At 31.8% G+C, this 19,119-nt stretch overlaps 3 protein-coding genes across 4 annotated transcripts; all 3 read right to left on the reverse strand.

Annotated features, from left to right (window-relative positions):
* Positions 1-214: 214 nt before the first annotated feature.
* Positions 215-2,465, reverse strand: LOC108481692 (cytochrome P450 72A397-like). 2 transcript variants are annotated; one of them, XM_017784788.2, is made up of 5 exons: positions 1,944-2,465; positions 1,765-1,865; positions 1,316-1,560; positions 864-1,239; positions 215-777 (listed from the first exon to the last, which is right to left on the reverse strand). In XM_017784788.2, the coding sequence occupies exons 1-5, from the start codon at positions 2,224-2,226 to the stop codon at positions 343-345; spliced, it is 1,440 nt and encodes a 479-aa protein (XP_017640277.2). In that variant the 5' UTR covers positions 2,227-2,465; the 3' UTR covers positions 215-342. The 2 variants fall into 2 exon arrangements, with proteins under 2 accessions (XP_017640277.2, XP_052887195.1); XM_053031235.1 differs by having other exon boundaries at positions 1,648-2,041.
* A 7,085-nt stretch (positions 2,466-9,550) lies between these two features.
* Positions 9,551-11,790, reverse strand: LOC108481693 (cytochrome P450 CYP72A219-like). The gene is made up of 5 exons (XM_017784789.2): positions 11,272-11,790; positions 10,976-11,193; positions 10,643-10,887; positions 10,191-10,566; positions 9,551-10,104 (listed from the first exon to the last, which is right to left on the reverse strand). The coding sequence occupies exons 1-5, from the start codon at positions 11,552-11,554 to the stop codon at positions 9,670-9,672; spliced, it is 1,557 nt and encodes a 518-aa protein (XP_017640278.1). The 5' UTR covers positions 11,555-11,790; the 3' UTR covers positions 9,551-9,669.
* A 4,952-nt stretch (positions 11,791-16,742) lies between these two features.
* Positions 16,743-19,082, reverse strand: LOC108480612 (cytochrome P450 72A15-like). The gene is made up of 5 exons (XM_017783660.2): positions 18,473-19,082; positions 18,177-18,394; positions 17,844-18,088; positions 17,392-17,767; positions 16,743-17,305 (listed from the first exon to the last, which is right to left on the reverse strand). The coding sequence occupies exons 1-5, from the start codon at positions 18,753-18,755 to the stop codon at positions 16,871-16,873; spliced, it is 1,557 nt and encodes a 518-aa protein (XP_017639149.2). The 5' UTR covers positions 18,756-19,082; the 3' UTR covers positions 16,743-16,870.
* Positions 19,083-19,119: the final 37 nt, after the last annotated feature.

Consider the following 19,119-nt stretch of genomic DNA (forward strand, 5'->3'; position numbering starts at 1 on the left):
AAAACAAATCCCTTAAACTAATAATACATTTGTACTTTAAATCTTTCTAAATTGATGCCCAAAGCAAAGTAGTCATTTTCTACTCCCCCTGCTCTAATTTCCATATAAGTTTTTGTACCATATGCAATTATTTGTTTGATAATTACCACATTAGTCCCTCAACTATGTCCACCATTAAATACTACATCCATTCAAGACACTCAATTTCTGCATATTATTTCGGACTTCACCAAACATCTCAAAATTTACTATTCCTGCATCGGAATTGTACCATTACAGACACCGGACTTTGACGATACACTAAAACGCTATATTTTCACAAAGATTTGTTTACATAACAATTCAATTAGAGCCAAGTTTATATAAAATTATCTGTGCACCATGCTGTGGAAGAAGAGTTGCCATGCTGTAAGGAGAGTGAGCATAGGAAGGGGAAAGCTCGAACCAGAAGCGTTGGAGAATCATAGCCATCGCCATTTTGGCTTCCATCAAGGCAAAGTTTTGGCCAATGCAGATCCTAGGACCCCATCCGAATGGCAGAAACGTGACTTGACTCTTTGTTGCTTTGGAAACCCCTTCCGTGAACCGCTCTGGCTTAAATTCCCGTGCGTCGTCGCCCCAAAGATCTTTGTCATGGTGGATCTGCAGGATTGGAACCAAAACGTCTGTTCCTGCTGGTAACAACAAATTTCCCAGTTTTATTTCTTTTGGAACGGAACGTCCTAGCTCAATCACTGGTGGGTACAGCCTTAGAACCTCGTACAATATCATTGTTACCTGTAGAATTAGCGAAACAAAGAAACCAAGTTTTTGAGTTGTCGACCTCATTGATCGGACCTTCAAAAGACATGCTAGGGACTTACAACTTTGAGACGATTAAGGCCATCAGCATCAGGTTTACTGTCACCCAAAACATGCAAAACCTCCTCTCTTGCTTTACTTTGCCAATCGGGATACCTTGCTAATAAAACCATAGTCCACACCAGCAAGACCGAAGTGGTCTCTTGGCCAGCAAAGTAAAACAGCTTGCATTCCTCAATCACGTCCTCAATGCTCATCCCCATATTCTTTGCTTCCATTTCTCTGATATTGGATTCCACAAGTATGTCCAACAAGTCCTCATTGCTCTCTTCCCTTGCTTTAATTGCCTTCTCTCTTCTCTTTATCATTTCCCTAAGCGACTCTTTTATGTCTCTGTGTTTCATCTTCATCTCCCTGTTTGTCTTTGTTGGCAAAAACCTTCAAGAAAACAAACACGATTTTAGCGAATTCCAACATTTGCAACCTTTTTCAAGTAAATTAAGTTGAGGGTTACCTCCATCCTGGAATGTAAACAGTTTGTATTAATTTGATTGTGAGAACGAGTTGGTCGTCTAATAATTGGAAAATTCGTTTGCCTTCTTCGAAGCTGCTTCCAAAAGCAGATCGGGAAATCACATCTCTTGTCAAATCTACGAGATAAGGCCACACATCTAACTCACAGTATCCTTCTGTACACACCATCTTCTCCCATTTGCTTGACATGTCACTACAACTTTGATAAAATGCTGGCAACATATTCTGCATCCAATTATTTCTAAATCAGAAAAGCATAGGTTTAAGTATGATGTTTTCTTTAAAGTCTGAGTACCCATCACTATTCTATACCTTCAACTTTTCTTGATGAAATGCAGGGTTTATGATTTTTCTATGCTTGCTCTATCGGTCTCCTTCGAGGTTAAAAAGGCCGCTTACAAGCAAATTGACAAGTGGATTGGTACGTACCTTCTGGAAGTCATTAAATTTGTTAACTATTTCTCTTATTTTTTCAGGGTCAGTAATGTTCACCCTTGGTCTTGGACGAATCCACGTAAATGAATTCTTTCCTGCATTTCCTCCCAATAAATTCCATACATAAATAACAAAGAATTATCATAAATTGCAGATTAAACAAAAAAACATACCATACTGGTTGACGGTTTGATGAAGAAAAGGAGCAACATAAGGCCCAATATCATCACTAAGAGGCATAGGTTTGGCTCTTGTTTGTCTGCTCATAGTTAAGAGCTCTTTTATGTCACCAGAAAGGAACCTGTAAGAATTCCCTGCAAAACCCTGTTGTCTCAAGCACCTTTCGAGCCTTTTTGGGGCCAGCCATACCCAGTTTAAAGCTCTCCATCCCCATATCATTAATAACCCAACAACAAGCAATGAAACCAACTCTCTAATTACATGGTAAACGTCCATGTGGTTTTTAGCATGAGAGAACAGTGTCTTCAAATTAAGGTGTTTGTGGAAAGCTGAAGCTCAAGTTTACTCACCCATCAATGAATGAACTTAACCAGAGGAAGTTTGAAGATATATTTATAGGTAGATCTAGAATATAGTAAAAATAAAAATCTGAATCGATGATAAATACAGGTGATGAGAATCTAGGTTGAGGTGTTGAAGCATGAGGCGAGGTGCATGACTGTATCTTTTTTTTCCATGATGATAAATAGGGTTTTTTACCTATATAATATAAAAATGGTACTAGCCCAAGTTATTGATGGAAATGGTATGGGCAGAGTGGTGCCGCCTATGGCAGAGACGTGACCACCCTGCCACCTGACACAAACAGTTGAAAACAGTAAAAAAAAATTAAATTTAAAAAAAATAATAAAATATTGGTCTTGTCTCTGTCAGAGGCGGCACTGGTCTTGCCTCTGCCAGAGGCGGCACCATTTGGTATGTTTAAACGAACCATTAATTTTAATAATACATACTTTATCCGGATGAAGTATGTATTAGCATTCACTAATATGATTATATATATATAGATATTTACGCATGTATCACATTACAAAAATAAAATTTAAATACTTATACCTAATAAAACATGTATCTCATTACAATAATTTTCCAAATAACATATTATTTTATAATTTTATTTCTTATTTAATATTTTAATTTAATTTTAATAATGCATATTTTATCCGGATGAAGTATGTATTAGCAGATTCACTAATATGATTATATATATATATATATATAGATTTACGCATGTATCACATTACAAAAATAAAATTTAAATACTTATACATAATAAAACATGTATCTCATTACAATAATAGTTAATAAGAAATAAAATTATAAAACAATATGTTATTTGGAAAAACTATTATTGTAATGAGATACATGTTTTATTATGTATAAATATTTAAATAAAATTATAAAAAATATGTTATTTGGAAAATAACTATTATTGTAATGAGATACATGTTTTATTAGGTATAGTATTTAAATTTTTGTTTTTGTAATGTGATACATGCGTAAATCTATATATATATATATATATATAATCATATTAGTGAATATGCTAATACATACTTCATCCGGATAAAGCATGCATTATTAAAATTAATGGTTTGTTTAAACATACCAACTAGTGCCGCCTCTGGCAAAGGCAAGACCAGTGCCGCCTCTGACAGAGGCAAGACCAGTATTTTATTATTTTTTTCAATTTTTTTTTCAGATTCAAATTTTTTTTACTATTTTCAACTATTTGTGGCAAGTGGCAGGATGATCACGCCTCTGCCATAAGCGACACCATCCTGCCCATACCATTTTCGTCAATAACTTGGCCTTAGTACCATTTTGATATTTTTATTATTATTTTATATTATATAGGTAAAAAACCCTGATAAATAGCTAAAATATATATTTTTAAAGTTAACAATATAATTTTTGGAAAACATATCTGCCCTCTGTAGTTGTATACTCTTTGTAGCATAGTTTATATTTGTTTTATTGTTCTAGTTTTTGTTCTAGGCCAAATATTATCAGGAAAATTGAATATAATGGGAAAAATAAATTTAAATTCATCATTTATAAATTAAGATTGAAGTAAAATTTTAAATTTATATTTTCAGTCGAATAAATTTTAATCCATGTAAATTACGTTAATACTATAAAATGATTCAACTATAATTCTAACCTCATCTACAAACACATTTATTATAAAAAATTTAATAAGAAAATAAGATCAGAATAGAAAACCACTAACGTCCAAATAATTGAAGGAGCTTACGAAAGTAAATTTAATCTTATTATCATTTACCAACAAAATAATGATAAAAACATTTGTTGCAAATTTATCGTAAATAATAACTCACTGGAAATAAAATAAATTAAAACAAGAGGGATAGCAGATGTTATGATATTTATTATTACCGATCCGTTATCTAATTATTCAATTGGGTTTTAATTTGTATTTTTATGATTCGTATTTTGTGTTCACACGACATGTGTTTGTATATTTCATGAGACCGCATAATAAGTTCATACTATTATATAAAAGAAACCACATCTAAAAATATGTATTAATACTAAAATAAAATACATATTAATATATATAAAATTTATCTACAATGTTATATTCATAAACAATAATCATATTATATAAAATATTTAATTTAATCCCTTTAAAGAGAACACGCTCTCTAGAACCTTAACATCGATATATTACATGCATCTCAGTCAAAAGAAGTTTACTTTACCACTCAGCAACTTTAATTATTGCACTAAAAATTATTGTAATTGTAAGAAGGGGGGCTGCACCATCACCATCACCATCATCACAACTATCTTTAAAACATGGCTGTTTAAGAATATTAAAATATTAATAATGAATATTATAACGTAATATTATTAAACATATATATTTAATTATTTATATTTAATAATATAATAAATTATTAATATAATTTATCATTGGATAAATTATTTAATATTACACTTTTATTTTAATAATTAATTTTAGTAATAATAAATTTAAATTTTAAATATTCTTTAATATCTTATTGAAAAATATTTATATTTATATTTTAATTATATAAAATATGATTATATGTAGCTTTATTAATATATTTAATTTAAATTAAATTTTAATTAGACATGATTTGTTATTAAGTATATATGATATTAATTATTATAAAATATTACTTTATCATAAAATAAATTTTAATTGTCAAAAGAAAATATTAATATAATATTTTGTAACAAATATATTTATGATATGTTTGTTTCACTAAAAATAATTTTAAGAAAATGATTTAAAAAAGTTTTTCAAACAACAAATAAAATTTTAACACAATAAAATATCATCTATTTGAAAAACCAATCCATTTTTTAAAATTAATTTTTTGAAAGTTGTTCTAACTGAAACAAACAAAACCTTAGTTTTGAATTTTACTGCAAATTAAAGATAAGATAAAAAGTAAGTTTGGCAGCTTGATTTACTGAGATTAGTTTTCGTATTTTCTTTGATCAAAGGTTCATCTGGTGTCCGTTGGAGCTCAATTTTTTACAGTAGCTAGTAGATTCGAAAAATTTAATATTCATGGTTTGATTTCGTTTGAGATACTATAACTTCGAGTTTTCAACTTTTAAAGTCAGTCACTATTTGGGTGGTACTCTCAATATTTCTCTTTAGTTTGCTTGAGATTATTTATTGATAATCTTTATTAAGTTATAAGCTCTTATTGTAACTTTATATTGTAATCATGTAGCAATGTTTTTTTTTTTAATTAATATAGTGAAACTTTTGGTAGACTTTTATGTCCAATGATTTTTTTTCACGTAAAGCATAGGGTATAAAGTTCATGAGCCTTGATTATGTTGTAATCTTGTCCAAATGTTACCAAAATGATTCACTCCTATTTGCTCCCTAGATTCAACTGTACACATCTCATACATTAGCGGGGTTCTTGTCTTTACATTTCCATGACACCAACCCCACATATCTTCACCTAAATTATATTTTGGACACTTACCCATATTTTAGATGGTGGTATTTATTTATTTATACTATTCAGTGAGTTGGAGTTGGCAGGAGCCTTGGCTACTTTAAAATATAAAATTTTGTATTTAAGTTTTTATAATTTATAAAATTTTAAATTAGTAATGATAAAATTGTAATTCAAACTTTTAAAAATTTATAAAATTTGATTTAATCCTTCAAAATTAAAAAGAAATTGACTATTAAAATAGTGAAATTAAATTTTATTTTCGTAAAAACATATAGTTTAATTCTAACCCCCAAAAATACTTTTCAGGCTCCACCATTGATACTGTTCATTGATATGATATACTAGGTAGATTCCATGCACATAGACGCGTATAATATTCTAGACATAAAATATGTTTATGCGGTACCAATGCATAATTTCACATACGACTTTGTAGAAAACTATAGATACATTTCTGTGAACACCCATTATCATGCAAGCTTGGTCCGTGAACTCATCTTACGAGCTCGATATAATCCGACCCGAACCCATTTGAATTTTGGGCCGGTGATAACAAGTATAATAACCTCCTTAATAGTTTTTTTTACCACTAAGAGTAATCATCCCATCATTGGTTCCCTTCCTCAAATCAACCATGAGGTTTAATTGTCATTCCTTCTTTAAAATAAATCCCTTAAACTAATTGTAAAAACCAATTTTGGCCCATGTTTATAAAACAAAATAAACCAAAAATAAGTAAAAATCTAAATATTTATTAATAGTCCATTTACACATGAAAATGACCCAATTTAAAAAATACCCAATAACATACCCAAACCTATCCTACCTAATTTACAAGGCCTAAACTAAACCCTAGCCCACTAGCTATCAAAATTTTTAGCAAGCAAACAAACCCTAGCCCCCCTCTTCAGCTGTTGTTCACCCCACACATGCTGAGCCACCACGCGTGCCACCTCGCCTCCTCACGAGCCAACCACCACTCACCCATGCCTCTGACACCTGCAAAACGAAGGTTCACACGCAAGACAGAGGCAAATAATGGAGAAAACGACAAAAAATAGGATTTAATCGTTTTGTAAACGGCTTTAAAAGCCACAATTTTATCTTTGTAGTTTTTTTACGAACATCAGAAAATAGAAATAACAAAAAAGAAAACTTCAGAATGTGATTTTCATCTTTATTTTCGTTTTAAATTCTTTCTTTGTTCCTTTTTATTTTATTTTTCTTCATTTTTTGCATATAAATATTTAAGTAAAATAATAAAAGAACAAAATAGTAATAAAAAACACACATTCGATTCACTGTTTGGGTGCGCTCCAGCGTCCTCTCGTCGATCTGAAGGTTGCCGAACCCCTGGGGGTTCGACCATTGGCCGCGGCGGAGAACGAAGAACCGAAGGGTCCTTCCCTTTTTCCTTGCGTTGCTGCGGTCATGAGGGCTCCGTCTTCGGACCCATTCAAAAAAAGGGTCGAAGGGGCCCCTTTCGCGTAACATCGGTCGCCATTCGCGGCGTGGGCGCAGAGGACCCCCCGATGAAACCATGGTCAGCCATGGAGGAGGGAGAGGGAGAGAGAGAAAAGGCTTTCTGTTTTTTTTTTTAAATGGGGCTGAAATAAAAAAAATAAAAAAAATTTGGCTTTAATAGCCATGCAAAACGCTGCCGTTTTGCACACCCCCACGCCTCAAAACAGCGTCGTTTAGGGGGGAAAACCCGTGACCAGAGGATCCGCGTGTTTTGTAGCCTTGGGGCTATTTATGAGGCGAGTCCCTCCACAATTTCGCATCTTTTTAATTCAGTCCATTCCTCACTTTTATATTTTTTAAATTATCTATTTAGTTTCTGTTTCAGTTCATTTTGGCCCCCAAAAAACGCAATGCGTAAATGGATCTGGGGCATTTGGTATTTCGCCCCTTCACGTTTTCGTTTTGTTGCGAATTGCCCCTTTGTTTCATCTTTGCTATTTCAAATTTGTACCCTTAATTCTAGTTTATTTTCAATCACATCCTAAGTCCTTTTAATTCATTTATTTATTTATTTTAAAATGTTTTATTATGTGTTATTTTAAATATTTTACATTCATTTTGCGTTTAGATTATTTATGTACATGATTTATTTTAACTTGTTTTAACATAGTAATTATTTAAAATTGTATAATTATCTATTTTAAATTTTTTTATATACATTATGTGTATTAAACTATTTTGTTATATTATATATTTCGATTCTTTTCACATATCATCTATATAGTTTATTTCAAATTGTTTTTATACATATTATTTTAAAAACTGTTTTGTATATTATTTCTTTAAAGCTCCCTTTTATTTTAAACTTTTATCTATATTTTTAAAACTGACTTATATATATTGTTTATTTTAAAATTGTTTTACATACCTTATTTTGAACCCTATTTATTTATTTTAAAATGTTTTGTTATTATTATTTACTTTAATTTTTTATACATTGTTTCATACTTTTGTGTATATTTATATATATATTATCTATTTTAAAAGTTCTTCATATGAATATATCATTCTTTCTTTCAAAAAACTTTTTGTATATTGTCGATTTTAACTTTCTTTTTTACATTATTTATTTTAAATTCATTCATGGTCATTTAAAATTCATCTTGCAATTGTTATTTTAGTTTGCTTTTAACTATTTATTTATTTATTTATTTATTTTAAATTGTATCATTTAATTCATTTGTTCTTGATTATTAATGATTAGTTTTTAAAGAGTGCATATTATGAGATTATTGCTATTGCATGTGCGTTAATTTGCTTACTCGTGTTCATATTATTGCCATTCACTTGTGGAATATTTTATGCATGTATCATTGTTCCATGTCGCACTATACTTTTATTTCATATCATCGCCCCATGAATCAAGCCTCTTTACATTCATCCAATAAATCGTTTTATCTTAACCCAAATAAATAAACGCACGCCGTTTAAATATCGAATTCACTTTTATTCAAAAGCAAAAATTTCAAAATAAGGCAATGCTAACGTTTTGGAACGTCGAGGAATTGTGCCCTAACTTACGGGGTTTCAATTTTCTTGTTAAACTAAAATAGCCAAATATCCTTTTGGATTTCAAAGTACGTGAAGTTTTTCGATAAAACTTAAAGGCAAACTTGTTCTCGAGTATTCCAACGTCGCATCCTAACTTACGGGATGTGGCATTTTGCTATCTCGAGACGAGTAGGCCTTTGATGCTCGTTTCAACTATTCAAGCATTTTCCAAAACAAACATAAACAAAAATGAATCGTATTTTTAATTCTTTTCAAATTTTCAACATTCGACATTAGGACATTAATCAATCAATTAGGTACCAATTTTGGGCGTTACGAGGGTGCTAGCCCTTCTTCATATGTAATCGGCTCTCGAACTATTTTTCTCGAATTTCGTAAACCAACATCGTTGTTTTAGTAAATCGAAATATTTTATTAAAACGACCAAATTTCTAGGTGATTCGATGACACCTAAGTAAAAATGATTGGTGACGACTCTCTTTTCATTTTTCTGTTTTTAAACAAGGTCGATTACCGTTTTCAAAAAATAGTTTCGACACTAATAATACATTTGTATTTTAAATCTTTCTAAATTGATGCCCAAAGCAAAGTAGTCATTTTCTACTCCCCCTGCTCTAATTTCCATACAAGTCTTTGTACCATATGCAATTACTTGTTCGATAATTACCACATTAGTCCCCCAGCTATGTCCACCATTAAATACTACATCCATTCAAGACACTCAATTTCTGCATATTATTTCGGACTTCACTAAACATCTCAAAATTTACTATTCATGCATCGGAATTGTACCATTACAGACACCGGACTTTGACGATACACTAACAAGCTATATATTTTCACAAAGATTTGTTTACATAACAATTCAATTAGAGCCAAGTTTATGTAAAATTATCTGTGCACCATGCTGTGGACGAAGAGTTGCCATGCTGTAAGGAGAGTGAGCATAGGAAGGGGAAAGCTCGAACCAGAAGCGTTGGAGAATCATAGCCATCGCCATTTTGGCTTCCATCATGGCAAAGTTTTGGCCAATGCAGATCCTAGGACCCCATCCGAATGGCAGAAACGTGACTTGACTCTTTGTTGCTTTGGAAACTCCTTCCGTGAACCGCTCTGGCTTAAATTCCCGTGCGTCGTCGCCCCAAAGATCTTTGTCATGGTGGATCTGCAGGATTGGAACCAAAACGTCTGTTCCTGCTGGTAACAACAAATTTCCCAGTTTTATTTCTTTTGGAACGGAACGTCCTAGCTCAACCACTGGTGGGTACAACCTTAGAACCTCGTACAATATCATTGTTACCTGTAGAATTAGCGAAACAAAGAAACCAAGTTTTTGAGTTGTCGACCTCATTGATCGGACCTTCAAAAGACATGCTAGGGACTTACAACTTTGATACGATTAAGGCCATCAGCATCAGGTTTACTGTCATCCAAAACATGCAAAACCTCGTCTCTTGCTTTACTTTGCCAATCGGGATGCCTTGCTAATAAAACCATAGTCCACACCAGCAAGACCGAAGTGGTCTCTTGGCCAGCAAAGTAAAACAGCTTGCATTCCTCGATCACATCCTCAATGCTCATCCCCATATTCTTTGCTTCCATTTCTCTGATATTGGATTCCACAAGTATGTCCAACAAGTCCTCATTGCTCTCTTCCCTTGCTTTAATTGCCTTCTCTCTTCTCTTTATCATTTCCCTAAGCGACTCTTTTATGTCTTTGTATTTCATCTTCATCTCCCCGTTTGTCTTTGTTGGCAAAAACCTTCAAGAAAACAAACACGCTTTTAGCGAATTCCAACATTTGCAACCTTTTTCAAGTAAATTAAGTTGAGGGTTACCTCCATCCTGGAATGTAAACAGTTTGTATTAATTTGATTGTGAGAACGAGTTGGTCGTCTAGTAATTGGAAAATTCGTTTGCCTTCTTCGAAGCTGCTTCCAAAAGCAGATCGGGAAATCACATCTCTTGTCAAATCTACGAGATAAGGCCACACATCTAACTCACAGTATCCTTCTGTACACACCATCTTCTCCCATTTGCTTGACATGTCACTACAACTTTGATAAAATGCTGGCAACATATTCTGCATCCAATTATTTTCTAAATCAGAAAAGCATAGGTTTAAGTATGATGTTTTCTTTAAAGTCTGAGTACCCATCACTATTCTATACCTTCAACTTATCTTGATGAAATGCAGGGTTTATGATTTTTCTATGCTTGCTCCATCGGTCTCCTTCGAGGTTAACAAGGCCGCTTACAAGCAAATTGACAAGTGGATTGGTACGTACCTTCTGGAAGTCATTAAATTTGTTAAGTATTTCTCTTATTTTTTCAGGGTCCGTAATGTTCACCCTTGGTCTTGGACCAAACCACGTAAATGAATTCTTTCCTGCATTTCCTCCCAATAAATTCCATACATAAATAACAAAGAATTATCATAAATTGCAGATTAAACAAAAAAACATACCATACTGGTTGACAGTTTGATGTTGAAAAGGAACAACATAAGGCCCAATATCATCACTAAGAGGCATAGGTTTGGCTCTTGTTTGTCTGCTCATAGTGAAGAGCTCTTTTATGTCACCAGAAAGGAACCTGTAAGAATTCCCTGCTAAACCCTGTTGTCTCAAGCACCTTTCGAGCCTCTTTGGAGCCAGCCATACCCAGTTTAAAGCTCTCCATCCCCATATCATTAATAACCCAACAACAAGCAATGAAACCAACTCTCTAATTACAAGGTAAACGTCCATGTGGTTTTTAGCATGAGAGAACAGTGTCTTCAAATTAAGGTGTTTGTGGAAAGCTGAAGCTCAAGTTTACTCACCCATCTATGAATGAACTTAACCAAAGGAAGTTTGAAGATATATTTATAGGGAGATCTAGAATATAGTAAAAATAAAAATCTGAATCGATGATAAATACAGGTGATGAGAATCTAGGTTGAGGTGTTGAAGCATGAGGCCAGGTGCATGACTGTATCTTTTTTCTTCATGATGATAAATAGCTAAAATATTTTTTTTTTAAAGTTAACAATATAATTTTTGGAAAACATATCAGCTTTCTGTAGCTGTATACTCTTTGTAGCATAGTTTGTATTTGTTTTATTGTTCTAGTTTTTGTTCTAGGCCAAATATTATGTGGAAAATTGATTATAATGGGGAAAAAGTAAATTTAAATTCATCATTTATAAATTAAGATAAATTGAAGTAAAATTTTAAATTTATATTTTAGTAGAATAAATTTTAATCCATATAAATTATGTTAATGCTATAAAATAATTCAATTATAATCTAACCTCATCTATAAACACATTTATTATAAAAATTTAATAAGAAAAAAGATCAGAATAAAAACCACTAACTCCAAAGAATTGAAGGAGCTTACGAAAGTAAATTTAATCTTATTATCATTTACCAACAAAATAATGATAAAAACATTTGTTGCAAATTTATCATAAAAAAATAACTCACTGGAAATAAAATAAATTAAAACAAGAGGGATAGTAAATGATATTTATTATTACCGATCTGTTATCTAATTATTCAATTAGGTGTTGATATGTACTTTTGGTGGTTCATACTTTACATTCACATTATATGTGTTTGCATATTTCATGAGACTGCATAATGAGTTCATATCATTATATAGGTGAACCCACATCTAAAATATACATATTAACTTTAAAATAAGATATATATTAATATGTATAAAAATTATCTATAATATTATATTCATAAACAATAATCATATTATATAAATATATAATTTAACCCTTTAAAGATCACGCAGTCTAAAACCTCAACATCCATATATTACATGCATCTCAGTCAAAAGAAGTTTACTTTACCACTCAGCAACTTTAATTATTGCACTAAAAATTATTGTAATTTTAAGAAGGGGGGCTGCATCATCACCATCACCATCACAACCATCTTTGAGACACGGCTGTTTAAGAATATTAAAATATTAATAATGAATATTATAACATAATATTATTAAACATACATATTTAATTATTTTTATTTAATAATATAATAAATTATTAATATAACTTATCATTAGATAAATTATTTAATATTACATTTTATTTTAATAATTAATTTTAGTAATAATAAATTTAAATTTTAAATATTCTTTAATATCTTATTGAAAAATATTTATATTAATATTTTAATTATATAAAATATGATTATATGTAGCTTTATTAATATATTTAATTTAACTTAAATTTTAATTAGACATGATTTATTATTGAGTATATATGATATTAATTATTGTAAAATATTGTCTTATCATAAAATAAACTTTAATTGTCAAAAGAAAATACTAATATAATATTTTATAACAAATATATTTATGATATATTTGTTTCACTAAAATAATTCTAAAAAATGATTTAAAAAAGTTCATCAAACAACAAATAAAATTTTTACACAATAAAATATCATCTATTTGAAAAATCAATCCATTTTCCAAAATTAATTTTTTGAAAGTTGTTCTAAGTGAAACAAACAAAACATTAGTTTTGAATTTTACTACAAATTAAAGATAAGATAAAAAGTAAGTTTGGCAGCTTGATTTACCGAGACTAATTTTCGTATTTTCTTCGATCAAAGGTTCATTTGTTGTCCGTTGGAGCTCAATTTTTTACAGTAGCTAGTAGACTCGAAAAATTTAATGCTCATGGTTTGATTTCATTTGAGATACTATAACTTCGAGTTTTTAACTTTTAAAGCCAATCACTATTTGGTGGGACTCTCAATATTTCTCTTTAGTTTGCTTGAGATTATTTATTGATAGCCTTTGTTAAGTTATAAGCTCTTATTGTAACTTTATGTTGTAATCTTGTAGCAATATTTTTATTTATTTATTTATTAATATAGTGAAACTTTTCGTAGACTTTTATGTCCAATGATTTTTTTCAATTACGTAAAGCATAGGGTATAAAGTTCATGAACCTTGATTATATTAAATTTAATATTAGAGTCCAATTTGATTATATTAAATTTAGATTAATTTTAATTTAAATATTGATTTGTTGTTGGTACTATTATCTAAAATTAGAATTTTATCCAGCTCGGCTTTCAAATTAAATTTTAATTATATTAAAATTTTATTTTTATATTTCAAGATTTGTGATTATTATTTTAGTAACGCCGTTTTAAGGTTCAAACATATTTTCTCTTTCTAAAAATATAATGGTATCTGATCATTATATTTAACACTTGTTGATATTATATTAATAAATTTTATTTAAATATTAGATTTACATTTAAATAATTATGCATTGTGACCTCCTAAGCTTTCTCCAACCTTGATTGATAGCTTTGCTTGCTCCACCAAATCTTTCTACTCAACCCTCAATTGAGATAAGGCTGAATCTGATAATACTCTAAAATGACGTGTTTTTATATATTAATCATGTGTTTATTTTGAGCTTGAGCCTACTAATTTGAGCTATTTATGTCTTTTTATCTTTTAGGGACTAAATTGGAGGTGAAAAGTAAATTCAAGAGAAAAAACGTCAATTTGGAGATTAAATGGGGCAATATGCAACGTGGGACAAATATGGTGCCAAAAGTGCGAACATGGAAGGCACAAGGACTTAAAAGCAAATAAGAGAGATTTTATTTTGGAAGACTCTATTTTCTTTTATTCTATTAGGATAATGAATATTAAGATAATTATTAGGATTATTCAAATTTAGGATTTTATTTTAATTATCTTTGTTTATCTTTAATTAAATGTATTTATCTTTTTAGAATTTAAGTTCAATTAGACTATCCCCCTAGCACTATAAATAGGGGGTGAAGTGACTCTATTTGGAGGATTTTTTTCTGTAAACACTCTCCCCCAAAAGTCTTTTGTTCTTTCATATTTCTTTTCAATAAAATTTCTTTTTCCATGTTTTTATTTATTTTCTTTCCCACAGTTATCATGAGCCACTAAAACCCTTCTAGCCAAAAGTTGTCAATATTTCCCCAAAAAAGGTTCTTGAGGCCTAGAATCCGTACTTAGCCTTCTCGCCAAGTATTCATCGTTTCTCCGCATTATGGGCTGACGCTTCTGTCCATGGCCCTTAAGAAGTAAGCTTTTCAGCATATGCAAAGGCGGCCGCTTTGTATGTTTTGGAAGGATTGCATAGTCGGTTCGTTAACTTACTGCGTCAGAGGTTGGCGAGCCAAAGAGACAAAATGGCGTGGGATTCGCCATTGAGAAGCGTTGATCTAGCATAGATTACTGGCTAGAGTCAGGTTCCCTAAAAATCGTAAGTCTAATCTTTGGAGCTGGTGGTCGTAGGCGTCCTCTTCCACTATAACTGGCTTACTCGAGTCGAGAAGGATCATCCGAAAGCCAAGGATTGAGCCCAAGGCGGAATGAGACAACCGGAGGCTGGAACTTTCCCATAAGAATTTCTTTTCACTTAAAACTCTTTTTATTATTTTTATTATTTTCGTAATCATAATTTCAGTAAACTTTAAAATCTGTTTTAATTTTATTTTCGCTTCCAAAATCAATTCTTAAAATCTATTTTTTTATTTTTTCCAGGAACGCAGGTTTTCTTGGGCACAATTCGCCTGAGATTTGAAAACAAGCATTCAGTATAATCCAGGTCCTCGAGGATTCGACCCTACTTTCCCTTTACTATTCTTTTTCTATTTTTATTATTTTACAGGAATAGGTTATTTTTGGTGCTCTCAACGACCGCATCAGAATCTCAAAGAAATGCAAAGCGAGGGCAGCTCTGACCCATGGAATAATTATGTGTTAACTCCTTAAATTTTATAAAATTTTAAGATAATATATAAAAAAGTTATAATTCAACTCCAAAATGATATTTAAAAATTATAAAAATATATGCCAACCAAATTATATGACCCAAAAAAATCTTTTACTAGCTTCCTCTCCTTTCATTTTGTTCATTATGTTTCTTGTCCAAATGTTACCAAAATGATTCACTCCTATTTGCTCCCTAGATTCAACTTTACACATCCCATACATTAGCGGGGTTCTTGTCTTTACACTTCCATGAGACCAACCCTACATATTTTCACCAAAATCATATTTTGGACACTTACCCATATTTTAGATGATGGTATTTATTTATTTATACTATTCAGTGAGTTGGAGTTGGCAGGAGCCTTGGCTATCCTAAAATATAAAATTTTTTATTTATATTTTTTATAATTTATAAAATTTTAAATTAGTAATGATAAAATTGTACTTCAACCTCCTAAAAATTTATAAAAATTTAATTTAATCCTTCAAAATTAAAAAGAAATTGACTATTAAAATATTGAAATTAAATTTTTACTTTCATAAAAACATACAGTTTAATTCTGACCCCCCAAAAATACTTTTGGGGCTCCACCATTGATACTGTTCATTGATATGATATACTAGATAGATTCCATGCACATAGACACGTATAATATTCTAGACATAAAACATGTTTATGCGGTACCAATGCATAATTTCACATATGACTTTGTAGAAAACTATAGATACATTTCTGTGAGCAGCCATTATCATGCAAGCTTGGTCCGTGAACTCATCTAACAAGCTTGATATAATCTGACTTAAACCCATTCAAATTTTGAGAAATTGATAACAAGTATAATAACCTCCTTAATAGTTTTTTTTTTTTTACCACTAAGAATAATCATCCTATCATCGGTTCCTTCCACAAATCAACCATGAGGTTTAATTGTCATTCCTTCTTTAAAACAAATCCTTTAAACTAATAATACATTTGTACTTTAAATCTTTCTAAATTGATGCCCAAAGCAAAGTAGTCATTTTCTACTCCCCCCGCTCTAATTTCCATATAAGTCTTTGTACCATATGCAATTATTTGTTCGATAATTACCACATTAATCCCTCAACTATGTCCACCATTAAATACTACATCCATTCAAGACACTCAATTTCTGCATATTATTTCGGACTTAACCAAACATCTTAAAATTTACTATTCATGCATCGGAATTGTACCATTACAGACACCGGACTTTGACGATACACTAAAACGCTATATTTTCAAAAAGATCTGTTTACATAACAATTCAATTAGAGCCAAGTTTATGTAAAATTATCTGTGCACCATGCTGTGGACGAAGAGTTGCCCTGCTGTAAGGAGAGTGAGCATAGGAAGGGGAAAGCTCGAACCAGAAGCGTTGGAGAATCATAGCCATCGCCATTTTGGCTTCCATCATGGCAAAATTTTGGCCAATACAGATCCTAGGACCCCATCCGAATGGCAGAAACGTGACTTGACTCTTTGTTGCTTTGGAAACCCCTTCCGCAAACCGCTCTGGCTTAAATTCCCGTGCGTCGTCACCCCAAAGATCTTTGTCATGGTGGATCTGCAGGATCGGAACCGAAACTTCTGCTCCTGCTGGTAACAACAAATTCCCCAGTTTTATTTCTTTTGGAACGGAACGTCCTAGCTCAACCACTGGTGGGTACAGCCTTAGAACCTCGTACAATATCATTGTTACCTGTAGAATTAGCGAAACAAAAAAACCAAGTTTTTGAGTTGTCGACCTCATTGATCGGACCTTCAAAAGACATGCTAGGGACTTACAACTTTGAGACGATTAAGGCCATCAGCATCAGGTTTACTGTCACCCAAAACATGCAAAACCTCGTCTCTTGCTTTACTTTGCCAATCGGGATACCTTGCTAATAAAACCATAGTCCACACCAGTAAGACCGAAGTGGTCTCTTGGCCAGCAAAGTAAAACAGCTTGCATTCCTCAATCACATCCTCAATGCTCATCCCCATATTCTTTGCTTCCATTTCTCTGATATTGGATTCCACAAGTATGTCCAACAAGTCCTCATTGCTCTCTTCCCCTGCTTTAATTGCCTTCTCTCTTCTCTTTATCATTTCCCTAAGCGACTCTTTTATGTCTCTGTGTTTCATCTTCATCTCCCTGTTTGTCTTTGTTGGCAAAAACCTTCAAGAAAACAAACACGATTTTAGCGAATTCCAACATTTGCAACCTTTTTCAAGCAAATTAAGTTGAGGGTTACCTCCATCCTGGAATGTAAACAGTTTGTATTAATTTGATTAGGAAAACGAGTTGGTCCTCTAGTAATTGGAAAATTCGTTTGCCTTCTTCGAAGCTGCTTCCAAAAGCAGATCGGGAAATCACATCTCTTGTCAAATCTACGAGATAAGGCCACACATCTAACTCACTGTATCCTTCTGTACACACCATCTTCTCCCATTTTCTTAACATGTCACTACAACTTTGATAAAATGCTGGCAACATATTCTGCATCCAATTATTTCTAAATCAGAAAAGCACAGGTTTAAGTATGATGTTTTCTGTAAAGTCTTGAGTACCCATCACTATTCTATACCTTCAACTTATCTTGATGAAATGCAGGGTTTATGATTTTTCTATGCTTGCTCCATCGGTCTCCTTCGAGGTTAGCAAGGCCGCTTACAACCAAATTAAGCAGTGGATTGGTATGTACCTTCTGGAAGTCATTAAATTTGTTAAGTATTTCTCTTATTTTTTCAGGGTCCGTAATGTTCACCCTTGGTCTTGGACCAATCCACGTAAATGAATTCTTTCCTGCATTTCCTCCCAATAAATTCCATACATAAATAACAAAGAATTATCATAAATTGCAGATTAAATAAAAAAACATACCATACTGGTTGGCAGTTTGATGTTGATAAGGAACAACGTAAGGCCCAATATCATCACTAAGAGGCATAGGTTTAGCTCTTGTTTGTCTGCTCATAGTGAAGAGCTCTTTTATGTCACCAGAAAGGAACCTGTAAGGATTACCTGCAAAACCCTGTTGTCTCAAGCACCTTTCGAGCCTTTTTGGGGCCAGCCATACCCAGTTTAAAGCTCTCCATCCCCATATCATTAATAACCCAACAACAAGCAATGAAACCAAATCTCTAATTACAAGGTAAACTTCCATGTCTTTTTTAGTATGAGAGAACAGTGTCTTCAAATTAAGGTGTTTGTGGAAAGCTGAAGCTCAAGTTTACTCTCCTCTTATCTCTTTTATAAGCCCCTTTCTAAAGGACAGATACTGGTAAGAATAAAATTGAACCATTGATATTACTATTAATCAATTTATTTGTCTTTTTTTAGAAATAATAGTAAGTTGACTATCAATGAACTTAACCAGAGGAAGTTTGAAGATATATTTCTAGGTAGTTCTGGAATACAGTAAAAATAAAATTCTGAATCGATGATAAATACAGGTGATGAGATTCTAGTTTGAGGTGTTGAAGCATGAGGCGTGGTGACCTTACCTTTTTTTCTCTGTGATGATAAAT

The sequence above is a fragment of the Gossypium arboreum genome, chromosome 1 (assembly GCF_025698485.1).
Source record: "Gossypium arboreum isolate Shixiya-1 chromosome 1, ASM2569848v2, whole genome shotgun sequence".
In the NCBI taxonomy this organism is placed as follows: Eukaryota; Viridiplantae; Streptophyta; class Magnoliopsida; order Malvales; family Malvaceae; genus Gossypium; species Gossypium arboreum.